General features: G+C 36.3%; 1 protein-coding gene across 1 annotated transcript in view; it reads left to right on the forward strand.

The window, feature by feature from the left end:
- Window positions 1-16,860, forward strand: part of BMP5 (bone morphogenetic protein 5) — a 109,743-nt gene that overhangs the window by 82,990 nt on the left and 9,893 nt on the right. The window contains exon 4 of the mRNA XM_058553923.1: window positions 10,139-10,333. Within this exon, the coding sequence (XP_058409906.1) occupies window positions 10,139-10,333 (195 nt within the window). The remainder of the gene's footprint in view (window positions 1-10,138; window positions 10,334-16,860) is intronic.

Genomic DNA, 16,860 nt, shown 5'->3' on the forward strand with positions numbered 1-16,860 from the left:
TACTGGAATTGTGTTTTGGGGAGCAACACGTTAGGGTAATTTTTTTTCCAAAAAATTGAAAAGAAAAATCTCTGGCAGGGGCTGGCCCAGTGGCGTAGTGGCTAAGTTCGCATGGTCTGCTTTGGTGGCTTGGGGTTCACCGGTTCAGATCCTGGGCATGGACCTACGCACCACTCATCATGCCATGCTGAGGCGGCCTCCCACATAGAGCAACTAGAAAGATGACTATGACATACAACTATCTACTGGGGCTTTGGGGAGAAAAAAAAAGAGGAAGATTGGCTGCAGATGTTAGCTCAGAGCCAATCTTCCTCAAAAAAAATTTTTAGAAAAATCTCTAGCAATAAAACTCATTTCTAATTTGTCAGTGTGCTTGCCTTTGTTTTTTTCACCATAAGCAGAGCTTAATTGGGTGAACTATGACTGCTTTTCTAAAAACCTCATATTTTGAACAATGTTTTGAATGTAATTTACAGATCCCTTAGTTCTGTTGAAAATGAAGAATCATGACTCTGATTTCTTTTTAAGGTCTGTATCTATTTTTGGTATCTATATTATATTTTTCTCTGATCAGTACTTTGAAATGGGCTTCTCATAGCCTAGTCTAGTCTTGAATAATGAGTAGTAGAAAGAAAATAATTTTTCTTTATAGATAGATGTTGATTACAGAATATATTCAGTAATAAATTGAAAAATTTGAATTTGCTGTTTTACTATGTTCATTATATATACAATGTTTTAAAACTAGGTTTTAAAGGCAATTTTCTTTATTTTAATTTATAGTATGTTTATATTTGAATGAGAGCCATATGGTAAACATAATTTGCTTATCCAAATTTTAGCATCACGACTCAAAAACATACATGAAAAAGACTTTTGAAATCAATGATTTAAAGTAAACAGAGACAAACAGGAGTTAGTCTTGCTTCTTTATCTGGTGACAGATGTATTTTACCATTTTTTAGATTTCCCTTAATGAAAAGGGATATGAAAGTGTTTGGCTAAATCTGTATTTCTGTTTTCGATTTTCCCTAATTCAGAACAGTAACCATGGTGCACCAATCTTGCCAAACAATTGCCAATGTCAGGAGCAGATTCCAGTTTTTGTTGTTTGTTAAATTCTCTATTCTAGACTCTAACTCTGGTTTAAGTAATGATCTGAGGGGTAAATATTTTCATGGTAATACCAAGTTAGGGCCATGAAGAATATGAGATTCTCCTTATTCTCGTAATGCACTAGAGTTAACTCTGTCTTTCCCATTGTTCTTTCCACTGTAAGTTTAACTTATTGCTGGTACACATTTCTTAAAGACATATTGTAAAAATAATAACAGTGCTGGTTTTGCGTCATGAGCCAAGAGCACAATGGGGAGAAGAGAGAATGTTTAGTTAGTATCAGGCAGGATCAGTCAATTGGTTCTTTTCTGCTGAGTTAAACTTGGGCACACCTGGTGTAAGCTCACAGGGGATAGAAAACCGAAAAAGAAACAAAAGCATCTAACAACCAAAGCCAGTAATAGTATGCATTGCCAGTGGTGATCAAAATTTGAAATTACAGGGAAAATGCTTTAATAGGGAAATTACATATCCCAGCTCCTTAAAGATGCATACTAATTTCACTGTAGTGTGACAAGTTTCAATTTAAGTGCAATAGAAACTGGGAAAACCACCTGCCCTTTCATGGCTGGTAAGGAATGTTGAGTCCTTATCTTCCTACTTAGTAAGGAATGTCCGATCTTGAACTTAACAAAACAAGCAGCTGTAACTCTGTTCTTGACAGACATAATGATGGGTGTGTCCCTGGCAGATCTGTGAGCTAGATGCTTTTCCTCCTGTCTTCTCAAGGTGGAAAGCACAGACCCAAGACGAAAGCATCAGCCCTAACCACTCCCAGCGAAGGGGAACACTGTGTACTTGGAGGAATAGCCTACTACTTTAGGATTGACAGGGGGGCTCAGTTAAAAATCTGACCCTTCCCTGAGCCTTATTTTATGCATTTTTAGAATATAACCAATGTCTTGTTGTAAGGAGTAAATAAGATGATGTATGTAATCAACTGTAAAATACCTAGCTTCAATAGATGACAGCTGTTGCTTCTGTAAAATCTCGATTCTCAATTTCCCTGATCCTTCCGCAAGTCATGCTTGTTATTGCTTTTGGGTCAGCTATATTTATATGTGGAGGTATTCACATGATTTCTCTCTGAAGTAATACAACTGACAGGAATATGAAAGTTCTACTTATACTATGAGAGCAGATGATGCTGCTGGGCCAGGTTGACCAAAAGGTAAACACTCTTGGGAACCAGCTATTATTTTGCATGTAGACAGCTCAGAAGGATGCTTTCATTCTGGGGGCCACCATGGCATCACGGTGGTGTGAGATCTCATGTTGTGACTGGTTCCTTACGTGGGGCAGGCCAGTTTACATTCTTGACATAGCCAGAGATGTGAGAAACTGGTGAAGAACAGTTCTGCTTCTCTTCACTCAGAGGAATGTTTTGTGATCCAACCTTCATATGTGAAAGAAAGAATTAAGTCCTAAATGTCTTAACTCTATTTTTGGGGGGCAAAAATAGACACTTATCATGGTATATATATTAAGTATCTCAGTATCAGCGCTTCACTGCATATTTTGGAAAATCTCTTTTCCTCTCTTCACTCTTTCTTCTTATTAGGTGTCAAAATAATTTGTTTGTTTTCCATTTTGGTGGTACGGACTAGTCTAAAGATTCTGGAAGTAGCTTGTGATCATTTCACAGTTTCATGCATCAAACTGAAAGGAAAGGTCAAACATTTAATGAACCATGCTTTTCTGTATGATAAAAATTCTTTTGAATAATATATCATATAAGCTGGCAAAAAAGACTGTTTCCTTTAGATACTCATAAATTTCCCAAGTAATTGCATTAAGTTCACTTCAAAGACCACTTTCATCCACTATAGATAAAATGCAGAGTATGAAATTAAATTAATTTCACTACCATCAAACAAACTAAAACAAGTTTGAAGTCAAAAAGCTTTCCTCGCTGATATCTTAACACATGGAAATAGTTTTTAAAGACTTTTTGGTCGATTTCTGCTGAAACTCTGCTTCCTTATAGTTTTATTTAAATTCCCTATGATTTTAAAAGAAAGAAGTGTATGTGTATGTATACTTTTTATTTTAAAAAGTCACATAATAACTGGAAAAAAAGCTAAAAATAATTCACTCTTTCCATAATTTTGTGAAAAGAATGTTTCTGCTGTCTTAAAATAAATGAGGGTTGTAAGACCAACTGCTAACCAATCGTTTAGGGGCATGCCACAGATGATGTCTGTAAAGCTCATAGGGTCTCAGGGGAAAGGCACTATATATAAAGAGAAGAGCTGTTAAAAAGCAAGTGCGTATGTGAAGGTACACTACCGTTCTTAGTTTGTGATTCATATTTCCACTAGCTAAAAAGAGGGCCCGAGCAAAAGGCGTGCTGGGCTTGTCACGCCTGAGACGTAAGCCTCCTCATTTCAGACTGATGTCCCGTGGAAGGAGACTAATCGTTTTCCATCACCTCAGTCCCACCCTCAGTGCAATAACACATTTGAGCTTTCTGGACAGTTTCCACAACTAGGCACAAACCTCTGGCCCTGTTCCTGTATGGTTCTCAGCCTTTCTTTCCCCAGTCCCTCCTTCCTGGAGTCTCAGGAGCTTCAGTTCTCAACTATTTGCGTTTTTCCCCGTCACTCCTAGGGTCATCATGCCAGTGTTTCTGACCAAATATCTAATTTTCGAATCCCCACCACTTTCTCAAACTGTAGGGCATTACAGTCCCTTCTGCAAAATTTTTGTAAAGAATTTCAACTCTTTTAAAAATCTCTTCCTCCTTTAAACTTCTCTACTCTTCACAAACCCCGATCATAGAGGAAAATGGATTTCTTCTACTGCTGTGTTACCAGGAATTGTAACCACATTTCTTGTCTACAGATAGCTCCCAACTCACAATTCATAGCAGTGCGTCAAGATACGGTTCCCAATGGCCCTTCTTCCATTTCATACCCTTTTCCCCTTTGTTATCAGCCACAGAATCCTATCCACAGTCACATTTATTATTACATTTGTCCCTTCTTTTGTTTTTTACACTTTTTAATGATGAATATACAATTGTAAATATGTGATATCTCATATAAAACAAAGTGGATATGTTTAATTTACTCTTTTAAATGCCAATATAAGAAGAGAACAGAAAGATCTAGTAAAGGCATTGCGTGAAGAGCCTGGCTTGTTATACAAAAACCCAGAATTGCTATGAAGAATCACTCAAAAATTTTACTACCTTGCACTCAAGTTCAAAATATTTTTTTTTCAAATACCACTTTACTGTGAGTTTCCAGTGTCACTGAAATAGTTTAAAATCCCAGTTTTTCCTTGTTGTTGTTTGAGATTATAAGGCAATGTAAACCATCTTAAAAATTTTTACAAAGTTCTGAGCACAAATGTAAAATTCTGTTTGTGATATTTCAAATCCATGTGCTTATATCTTGCAATACATCTGTGCTTTCACTATAAAACTAGAAACTATGCAAATTTTTCATCAAATTATAACCGAGTTGAAATTCATAGCTAGATTATAATGTGCTTAATTTAAGGTTACACTGAGTTAAAATTTATATGGGATTTAAGTAGACAAAATTCTGTCTTCCCCACATTCCTTAAAATCTGATATAAAAACGATTTAGTCTATATGCTGGGCAGAGAATTCTGCACGTTTTAAATCATCTGTTTCTAAAAAGGGTAAAATTCCAGTATAATTTAGAGTCACAGAAACTATAATTTAAGAGCACCAGAATCAAATTTAATCACAGATTGAAAATAAGCAAAGATCAGGAGGATCTGTGAATGAGAAACAATGCACTGATTTGTTTTCTGTGAAATAGTCCATAAAAGCTGCTGCAAGAATCTGTTTTGAAATGAAGGAAAGGTAATTTGTGCACAAGTTTCATCACAGGTGTTTTGGGTTAAGCAGTCAATTACTGTGGGTTTATAGGAGAAAAACCAAACTGGAATTTATGCTAACATCTTAGAGATATCAACGTTTAGTCTCTGATAAATCCTCAAATGAATGTTTTTCAAACTGTGTATTCTGGAGGGAAACTAAATGCTCATATTTGGAAGCACTTATCCTTATAACATCAACATGTCTCTAAAGAGCTGTTTTATGTCAGAGTCTCCTTTAATAACCCTGTTTTTAAAGAAATAAACATTTTGAAAGTCACATTTTCCAAAAAGAATAGTCTGAAATACAAAACCAGTGAGTTGGGATGGATCTTTGGTTTGCCAGCCTACCTTCTCTATGACTCTATATTTGAAATTGTTAGTTGTGTTCTAGGCAGATGTGAATACAATACGCTAACCCCCGGGCTTATACAAAGTCATCAGCGTCAGAGGTGCAGATCTGGAAGTCTTGAACCTCCAGCCTCAGTTACGGCAAAATTAGTAGGTTAGAGCCGCAGCCTCACAAACTTCCCTCTTGATTCCTGTGTGAAAAGAATAATCATTTCTTTAGAAGACGTCATCCTACCCCTATCTTAATTCACTCTGTAGTTAATAAAACTGAGAAATAATACACCCATATATTTGCTGTTCAAATTGTTTCTCTTCTCTCAGTATCTGTATCATAATTTTGAGACAAAAACAAGATGGCCAAGGTATGAATAGTTCTAAAAAAGTTTGATATGCAAAGATTTAATGGGTGTTCTTTTTGTAAATGCAGAAGACAATACCTCTGCCAATACCAAACTGTGGACTCCTACATTTGTTCTCATTACCCCTTTCATTTTATAATCCAAGAAGTGTATGATACACAGACCTGGGATAATTGCACACAAACGATGTTTCTTTGGGTCTAGCTGCCACCAGCGAAATCACTGGAATGCTGGTGTATCTTTCAAGGAACCTTTCCTAACTCCTCTCGCCTCCCATTTGTGTGGAAGAACCCAAGTGTATTTAAGCTTGCACAGTCCCCAACAACCAAGCTTCTTCTCCCTCTCTTGTTATCACTCCACTCATTTAGCAAATCACTTCCGTTCCCCCTTCCTAATGCACAACATTGGAACATGGATATTATGTAAGAGAAGTGTCCTCTTGCTCTAAGAGCCACTTCATCCCATCACCGGCATTGCCTCTCGCTTTGGTACAGTTGTTCGTGTACCTTAAAACTCCCAATGCCATCAGATTGCTGCTCTGCTCACCTTTGAGCTGCTACCACTCCCCGAAGCTAATGCTGCTGCTGGTACAGGAGATAATCTTGGACCTATGTTTGTTGCTGTCATTCTGTGCCAGTGTGGAGCTGTGCAGAAGCCACTCTTCTGAAGTGGGAAGAATCTTTTTCTACCACTTGGTCACACGGTTATCCAAGTTCCAAAGTAGTGCTACCTTGCCCTCCCAGTATTTTACAGGGACTTTGGTAAAAACAGTTCTATTAGATTTTTTGAATCCCTTTGCTGTTTAGGAGTTAGTCGTGCAACCGTTGGAGCGGTGCCAAATGAACTCTGAGTTACGCAAAATCACTGCTTCCTTATACCCACTGGGATATTGTTCTGAATCTATGAGTTAGGGGTTCACCTTTCCTTTAGGATGAGTTGTTTCCCATGAGGTTGCTCCATACTCATTCAAATATATGCCTGGTGAGTTAAGCCTACCAACGTACTAGCTGTGCCTGGACATGTCTGCATCCTAAGGTGACTAAGCTTGGGCTCAAATTGGTATCCTTATCACCCTTTTGATACTCTTTTCATTTCCCCACCTCACTTTCATTTTCACTGCTTATTCAATGCTTGATCTTTATATGTTTTCTATTTATCATTCTATTTTTAACTAGAAATCAAAAATAAGGATCAACTTTGAAAAGTAAATCCATGGTGCTACACACTCCCATATAGTTTTCCTAAATCAAAATGTTTTAGGTAGGCTTTTTATTTATATATTTGCAATATCTAAAACATACTGTACATTTAATAATAAAATTCAACAAATTCAAGTAAATTTATAAAAGATTCACTATTTTCAATACATGCAATATAGTCTGGGTTCCCAATGACACTTCTAACAAAAGCAACTGTTCAACCATTCAAAAAGTTTAGGCAACATAATCAACGTAGGTATGTTGTGCCTGAAGGAGTAGGTCAAATAGTTAATGCTTCTATGGTGTAGCTTAAGACCGAGAGTAACTGAGCAAGCATTAACTTATGGAATCTTAATAGTCACCTCATTGCTGAAGTAAAAAGGAAACCGAGAGGAAACTTAATAATATCAAAAGTTATTTTAAAGGGAGTTCACATTGGTTTGAAGGGTACTTTGCTTCACACACAATATCCACCTTTGTAAAGCCCAAGAAACCCATATTTGTAACATACACACATCTTTACAGTTTTCAGAACATAAATCTTTAGAGCAGTATTATTTCTCCACAGATAAAAATTAAAATATTGAAAGTCTTTAGAATAATAATAAAAGAAACTCTTGCAAACCAAAGGAAACTTGGAACTTTATGTTAAGTGCTTATTTAACTATAAAAGGGTCAGTGTGTGTTATAATGAATGGAAAACCGATCTCAGTGTAGTATTCCATTTGTGAACATTTCGTAGCAACCTATTTCGGTATTAGAAAGATGGTATATTAAAAATGATTTCTGCAGTCATCAATATAGACAAGTAAAAATTTAGTTCCTGTTAAATTAACACTTCATTAAAAAATCAAAATAAAAGCTCAACAAATACTTTTTATGTTGTACTCCAAGACAGAAAAAAAAATCAAAAATTAGAAGAACAGGTTGCCAGTTATTCTATTCCATAACAGTTAAGTTTCTCAGGTCTTTTTTTTTTTTCTTTTGCTGAGCTCTCTGTCACTGGAAACATCTTAAACCAATTTCAAGTGCTACACCTGAATAAACATGTTGTAAAAGTGTTTATGTATTGAAGTGGGTCAGTTCAAGGTATGGTATTTGGCTGGAACTTCTAATTTCTCTTTTTACAGCAAAAGGGCTGCCAGAAGGAGGAAGTCTGAGCTGAATTAATACATTTGTTACAGTGGAAGTAGAATGGAAACTGCTCTGACCACAAATCAGACTGCCTCTTTCATTTATGCCAGTGATAGAGTTTTTCTAAGAAATATAGACTCTGGCCTAGAGCCACTGTAAGTTTGCATTTGAAAGAGAAACCTATATGCTTATTTGTTTAAGGTTTACTGCTTTGATTATTTGTAAGTTCTTTCTTCGGTAGGACTGAGTGTAGTGGCATTTGTAAGGCCGATAGACATTTTAATACTTGTAGGAACCAAATAAGTTTTCCCAATATATTCTAGAACAGTTGTTGAGGATGCCAATACCGTCTGCATTGGTTCACGCACTTTTTTTTTTTAACCAATACCACCACATTTAAAAGACCTCTATGTCCCTCCCAACAGCTGCACAGCCTCACATGACACAGTCTCATTTTCTGACGGTAGAAGGTCTCTGCACAATACAAGTATACACAAAAGTGTTTATGCTGCCAAAATAAATTTTGTTAAGAGCAAGAGTTTATTTGCTAAAATGCATTGATGCTGTTTCAGGCACTTGCTTTCCTTTTCTTTCTTCTAAGGTGGGTCAGGTCTTATAATGGACTGAGGTTGCTCCACAGTCTTTACTGAATAAATATTTTAAGAAAACATGCACATCTCTCAGGGGGCAAGGCAGAGTCAATCATGCACATATTTCAAACCACATTATATGGTACTTTTAAAAGACTGGTAACTTCTGTATCTAGAGTAGAAACTTTGCATGAGTTTTGAGTAATTCTCAACTAAATTTACAACATAAGGTTAAATAGTTCATCCTCTTTGGGTGATTTTCATGGAACTAAATATCAGCCAATGGTTTTCTTTATAATGTATATATGGTTTTCTTTATATATATATATACACACATATATATATTTTTAAATTTATATATATATTTTTATACACATATATACACACATATATATATTTTTAAAAATTTCAGTGATAATTATTTTAAATTAGAAGAGCATAACAAGAGTGAATTATAAAAAGGAGAAAATACTAATACCTAACTCCTAAGATATTTGTGGAATCAAATTAAATAATTCATGGAAAACACTTAGAAAAATGCATAGCACATACATAGCAAGCACCCCAAACATATTTGGCATTATTATAAGTGTTATTATTGGTACTCCAATGGGAAAGGTACTTCATCCACGTCTACTTCAGTCTCCAGGACACCCTGACTCCTAACTCGCTCCTGTACAGGTCCTGGCTGCACTCATTCTCTGATACACAACCACACCAACAGGCTCAGAAGAGTCTGGGTTGCAGCTTGGTTTAGAGACAAAGGTGAGTCTCCAAGCTCGCCTAGAATTTTTCTCCTTTCTGAGAGTCTCCAGGCTTGCTTTGCATCTTTTGAAATCCTTTTGATAAACGTTCAGGTGTCAAAACTCAGAGGGGTAGGAATTCTGAAATGTCCATGTTTACTTCAAAGTAGTTCACGTTGAGAAAGAACTGAAGCTTAGAGCAAACCTCCATCCCAGACAGGGGCTTCTAGAATGACCTGTGAAGAGCTTTAAGTAGAGCATAGCTTTGTAAAGTTTACTGGGCGCAGGCCGGTGGTGAAGGGGGAAGGCTATCAGCACTAGATAACACTTGAAAGGCATGGAATAAGCTGGAGAAAACAGAAAGGCCCAGCCAGCCATTCAGTTTTTATCCCTTAGAGGAAAATTATAAGGCACTGAATGCAGAAGAGCCCTCAGCTGATATTTTTAAAATTGTTATTTAATGCAGACATTCCATTTATAATATATAAATATATTCCGTTGATAATATAAACATTTCCATTTATCATACTGCTGACTTCCAGGTCTGAGAATTATCAGTGAAGGCAGCTCGAGGGTGTTCCGTGGTGGACGAATGATGCAAAATGAAAACCAAGCATGGATAATTATCTGTAATAGTAAACTTTCAATGTTTATAAGAATCTTTGGCCTGAAAAGAAAACATTCTGATAATGTTTTCAAACTTATCCCTTTTTCAAAGTACCCGCAGAGTTCATTCACGTCAGGTAAACGTTCTCTTTTTCTCGTGAACCAAGTGCTTGTGCGTTCTGTTCTAGGACGAAGTATCAATGTAAAATCTGCTGGTGTGGTGGGAAGACATGGGCCTCAGTCAAAACAGCCGTTCATGGTGGCCTTCTTCAAGGCAAGTGAGGTCCTTCTTCGATCTGTGAGAGCAGCCAACAAGCGAAAAAATCAAAACCGCAATAAATCCAGCTCTCATCAGGACTCCTCCAGGATGTCCAGTGTTGGAGGTAAGATAAAACCAGTTGTGCATGGAGAGTTATGGGGTCATATGTTGCAAATGAAGTAGCCACAATAAATTTACCCTCTGGATATACCTTCATTTGGTCTATTAAATCATCCAGCGATGTTTCCAGCATCCCCAGAATGCTTCATCAGTGAATCACTCAGTAATTCATTTTCAAATAAGTATGACTTGCCTTCATATGTTGAAAGATTCAGTTCAAATTTAATTCAAGCTGGCAGTAATGAAATTATGAAATGGCTACATCAACAAACAAAGTCCAGCCAAAATCAAACTACACAACTTGCTGAGCTGACTTCCCCAGGGCCTCTCAAATATGGATGGGTAACCAGGTAAATTCAACAGAAAAATATTTCTTTAGTACTTAATACATGCGAATCATGCAGCTTAAACTTTTTCTGACAATAAAAGCAGGATTGATTGTATGGGAATTAAGATAATATGTATATTTCCAATAATTATTTGGAGGGCTATTATCTAGATAATCTGCTTTAAGTGTGTGTGTGCACACATATATATAAAACCTAACAACAAAATATTACAAATGCACACTTGATCTCAATGTGCTTGTAATTTAATATATTAATTGATAGAAAAGGAGATAAAAGTACAGTTGATCTGAATGCATCTAACTGCCAAAATCTGAAGTGGTTTAGTCATATTATTTATACCAAGAAGTATCTTGTTTAGTCCAGGCTGCAAACAGATTTTCATAAGCTGTTGTTAGATGAAAATGACGACTATTTTATTCCAAGAAATTATCGTTATCTATAAAAAATAAATCCATTCGAAGGGGAAAACTTACTCTTCCAACTTTGTACAACATGTTCGTTCCTTTGTAAAATATGTATTCTTCTGTGTTAATGGCCACCATATGCAGAGGACTTGTGAGGCACGATGGATGGGCTGGTGAACAAAAGACCCTGCATCTGGTATTTCAGCAAATTAGGATGCTGCACTCTTCCAGACAGACACATTCACAGGGATTGCCATTATTCCTGAAATCTTCATTTCTTCCCAAATCACTTGAAACTGACAAATCATGCCGTGATTTTTTATTAAACATGTATGAGTCTTAGATAAGAATGATTATAAATAAAACAAAAACCACATAAGTTTTTTGTTTTTGTACCTGGGACTCTCAACAAAAATACTAAATGGAACTCATTGGAATCTTCCTAAAGTATGTGCACAAGGAGAATCATGTTAGAAAGAAGTCTGGGGTAACTTGCAACAGAAGCAGGCAGGAAGATTTCTATATGGAATTACATTGTACTGAGTTACATGCTATGTGTAAAGTGATGTTTTAAAATGACTTATCTTTTTCACTTGAAAGTAAAATATGATATTAGTGCCTTATTACGAAGCTATTTTATAAAGATCTTCACAAGATATTTAGTTTGGCAAAAATTGTAATTGCCTAATATGAAAGATGGAGAAAAATAACTTTCTAAGACCTTTTCTTCCTTGTAAATACTAGCCTGTCAAAGTTGTATATTTTTCTTTTCATGTAGAATGGCTCTGAAATTGGTTGAAATGTTTTTAATTTAATGTAACAGACTGCATTAAGGAAAAGGTTTGTTAAACCTTGAGTAGAATGGTAAATAATTTTTGAGGAAATTACAAAGGGAAAATTATAAGTCGCATACTTATTACTAGAGCTCGTAACGACTCTGGCAGAGGCGTTCTGGAGACTGAAATCATCAAAGTCCTTTTCCCTGTTGCTGAATTCTATTTATCGTCTCTTCCTGACCACAAGTAACAAATGTACTTCTATAACTAGAGATGAATAAAACACATGGAGTAGAAATCACGTAACTTTTCACCAGTTTCCTAACACCATTTAGAGTACAAAATTATTCTAATATAGACCAATGTTTTCTTTTTAAAAAGTTTGTCATTGGCAACCATTTCTGTGAAATATGTGGTAGATGGTTTTGGAGCGTGTTCATATTTTGATAATAAGAAAAAAGAAAGTAGCTGGTTTGTGTCTATGAGACTTAGCTTTGCAATAGGTAGTAATCAAGCAGACAGGAAAAAGTCTCATAGGATTTGGCCTAAAAGACAGGGGTTTAAGGAAAGGGAAGGCTAATAGAAACACAAAATTTGATACTTAGGAGACTGGAAATGCCAGTGAAATTTTAAAATTATCCAAATGTAAACAATAAATGCTGTAATAGTACTAGGCTTTTACATTAAGATGCTGTTTGAAGACTACACAGCCAAGAGAGGGGTGGGGAGAGAGTTGTATGAGATGTTTGCCTGATTGCATTTTTTCTGCACAGCGTATCATCAAATGTTGAAAGTCTCAGTGCAGAATTAAAATCCAGATCATTCTTGCTGTTTTTATCCCATTTCTTTCCTATTTCAAAGATTCTTGCCTTTCTACTTCTCAATGCCCCTTTATTCTTCTATACTCCTATGGAAGAGCCTAGAACAATGTCTAGCACAAAATGGGAACCCCCAAAATATTTGTTGAATAAATTAATGAGTTGATTGTATGGGAAAAACTAACTTCCTCTTTCAGGTGAAAATGCACAGAAACACTGCTTCCAGATTATCTGCAGAAACTGTCCCTCCTTGCTCCTTTACAGGCTTTTGGCAAGAAGGTTGAACAGACACGATGTGGAGATATTGCTTCTTTCACGATAAGGCCCCACAATGTATGTTGATTTGAATTTGGGTGTGGAAGGAAGGAAATAGGGGGAAAGCTAAATTTTAAGTTACCTACACTTTAAGATAAAAAGGCTCTAAGTTGATAAGATTTTAAAGAACCTACTGAATGCAAGATGATGTTCTAAGGAATATATCAATGCTACAAAGAATAGAGTATTAAGAATTTGGAAGAACTAACAGGGAAAATGGCAAGCCCTGGTTCCCTGCAGAACTGCTTGAAAAGATTGCTTATTGTGTGCAATAATACTAGGGATCTATATACTAATTGATACTAGGGATCTTTGAAGGTAAATTCAATTATTGGTGGCCCTGCCTGAAACCGTGGTGATTTCTTAGATCAAGTCTTACACATAGTCGTTGAAATAGAAGCATTCTGCACTTATTCTCAACTCTGATAGGCACTGTCTCTTGCTTAATGGATACAATGTAAACTTATGCCTCTTGGACAAACAGATATTAATCAAAACCAGGAAGAACAATTAATTGGAATTATTTCTTTAGAATGTTTTATATTATATAATTAATATACATTTTCATTATTTAAACATGATCAAATCATAAATAAAGCTAAAGTTCTCCCATTATCACATAACCGTTTTGAGATAGATTACCTGATACACTGATAACATGGTACGTCCACTTCCAAATCTTTTATATATACGTCTCTTTCGGAGAATGTATTTTTGTTTTGTGGTTTTAATTACATGAATGATATATCTTATGTATTTTTAAAGACTTTTTTTTAGACGAGTTTTAGGTTCACAAAAAAACTGAGAGGAAAGTAGAGAGATTTTCCCATACCCTCTGCCCCCTCACATGCATAGCTTTCCCCATTATCAACATCACTCACCAGAATTGTGCATTTGTTACCAGGGATGGATCGCCATTGAGACATCATAATTTTCCAAAGTCTATAATTTACTAAACCTTAAGGTTTACTCTTGGTGATGTACACTCTGTGGGTTTGGACAAATGTGTAATGACGTATATCCATCATTATAATATCATACAGAGTATTTTCACCCCCTAAAAATCCTCTGTCCTCTGCCTATTCATCCCTCCCTTCGCCTATCAACCACTGATCTTTTTATTGTCTCCATAGTTTTGCTTTGTCCAGAATGTCATATAATTGGTTTTATGTATTCTTTTTAACAATATGTTTCAGCCGTCTTTCAAATTGAGCAACCTCATTCTTTTCAATGCTGGAATATGTGCATGTATCAGAGTTTATTTAATCATGTCATTCTTTAAAGACATTTTGATTGTTTCCAAATTGGGGCTCTCAAAATCAATGCTGCAATGAAAATCCTGCAAGGCTGCACATGTGAGAATATTTCTAATTCACATGATTTCTACAATAATTAACACTAAATGCTGATATCTGTGACCTGAATCATGCAAAATTGTGGCAATCCCTCCTAAAACAACAATTATTTTGGTGCATATAATATCCCGCTCTCTCTCTCACTCTTTCTCTATCTATCTATCTATACATCTATCATCCTCTGATTTAATCCTGGGTTCAACACGTACTAGTTGTATAATCTTGGACAAGATACTTCACCTCTCTCTGCTTCTGTTTGTTCATCTGTAAAGTGGGAATATTAATAGTACCTGCCTCAGAGGGTAAGATTACATGAGTTTTGAGGATTAAATAAATTAGTATGTGTAAAGAACTGAGAACAGCAGTATATGCTCATTCAGTGGTAGCCATTATTATTGTTCTTTTTAAAATAACTTCGTATGGTTTGGTTTTTTAGAAATGGTACATAAAGAATTCAGACTCTTACATCATAGAAAGGTAGAGGGCTCTCTCTCTCTAATAAGAACCCATATCCCTGGTCACCTATTGAGATTTCTTGGCCTTTGAGACGTTAGAAGCAAGAGAGATTTTAGAATCTTTAATGTAATTTGGCCAATCTACCTGGGCAATTAATTATATAATATAAAAAAATTTGTCAATAGACATTAATGCATTGTGTTTGTTGTCAAGTTTCTGTCTAGAGAGAGTCCAGAGAGAGAATATACCTGGGCATGATTTATTATAAAATAACATTTATTCAATATTAAATAAGTACCCATTATGTGACAAGAACAGTATTAACTATATGCTGATAAAAGAGGGACAGCATAAGTTCTTGCTTCTTAAAAAGTGCTCACATAGACAATGGGAAAGACATGCACATTAGTAGTTACTGGGAGATCAATTCTATTAGAGTAGGTATAAGGTAGGTTGAGAGTAGGAAAGTTAGAGCACCAGAAGGCTTCAAGAGGGTCTTATATGAGAAAGAATAGACATTTTCCAGAAATGGAGGGGTGGATGAAGACATTTCAGCCTGATGTACATGGTTATAGGCCATGTACCAGTGTCAGATGGCTGGGTGTGCAAGTATTCTTGTGTGCGAGGGGTGTGATATCAGCCAGAAAATTATGCAGAGACCAAATCATAAAGAGTAGGGGATGTGGTAGTAGGAGCCATGGTGTCTTCCTGCAGGCAATTGGAAAAAGGAGTGCCATAATCAGATATGCATTTAACAAAGTTAAATTTGGCATCAGAGTGAAGGATGGGATGCCAAGGGAGGAAACTAAGAGACTAAATAATGATGAGAAGTCTAGTCCAACCCTCCAAGCAAGAAAGATCATAGATTGGAGAGAGGGGAAGTGGAAACCTAAACATGTGATGGGGCCAGTAGGGGGTGGGTGAGACAGGACTGGGGATGGGAGAGTCAAGAATAAATGGAAGGTGTAGGAAAAAGATATAGATATGAGCCCAAATTGTTAGATGAAGCACAGGACTTGACAGTGCCACAGAAAACAAAGTAAAAGACAAATATCAAGGATGGAGACTCCTGTGGGAACATCAGCACTTTCAGTACAGGCAAAGGAGAAAAAGCAATTCCATTAAAGAGACAAAAGACTTAGGTCCAGGATGTAAGAGGAGAGCGGGGATGAAGTGTTATCCTAGGATGAAGTTACCAGAAGAGGGTGTTGAGGAAGAAGGCGATAATCAAGAATGCAAAGGGCTTCCAACAGGTCAACTAGGCTCGAAATGGGTCAGTTAATGGGGCTTTGTGGCCCAATTTAATGTAGGACAGGAGGGAGAAAGAAAGAAAATCAAGAAACTTATTAAATTTTCTGGCTTGGGCCACTAGATGACTGGTGATCCTGTTAATCAAAAGAGTGAGCACTGAAGGAGTGTGAAGTCAGAAGTGAAAATAGTGAGTCCGAGGTGTCTGGGAAACTTTCATTTAGAGATACCTGGCAGGCAGTTAGAAACTCAGGTTTGTGGACAGGTTTTTATGTCAGTGAGCTGTAAGGTGTAGTTGGATTATCCTCATAGACACTTTACTAAGCAGAGTTAAGCAAACACACCAGTAAGTTATTATTTTGTGGTGTCTGTTTTGTGTCACAAATTTGTACATAGACAGACACAGTTATCCCTACACAAATAAATAGTGGTAATTCCTGCTGGGTTGTGCATAAATTCAAGTGAAGAATTCACTGTCTGTGGAAGAGGGTGATTAAGTTAGAATAGCAGTAGCATTTTGAATCCCCCATCTTTTGGGGAGATTGTTATTTGTTTTGGGCTCGTTATGAATTTCTCTACCCTCAGCGCCTTATTGAAATGTATGTTATTGAGTAGTCTACTGCAGCACCTTTCCTGCTTCTTTATCTCTTGTACCTTCATTCATTTATCAGTTTCATTTTCTATAAGTTAATTAAAATCCTGATGCCATAGCTGCTGACTTCCTTTATCTCCTTTTCCTTTTGGGAATTAAGCATGAGAATGCTGACATCTCTTTTGCTTTGAAACAAAGTATCTCATTATATTTGGTT

This window comes from Diceros bicornis, chromosome 14, assembly GCF_020826845.1.
Source record: "Diceros bicornis minor isolate mBicDic1 chromosome 14, mDicBic1.mat.cur, whole genome shotgun sequence".
Classification (NCBI taxonomy): domain Eukaryota; kingdom Metazoa; phylum Chordata; class Mammalia; order Perissodactyla; family Rhinocerotidae; genus Diceros; species Diceros bicornis.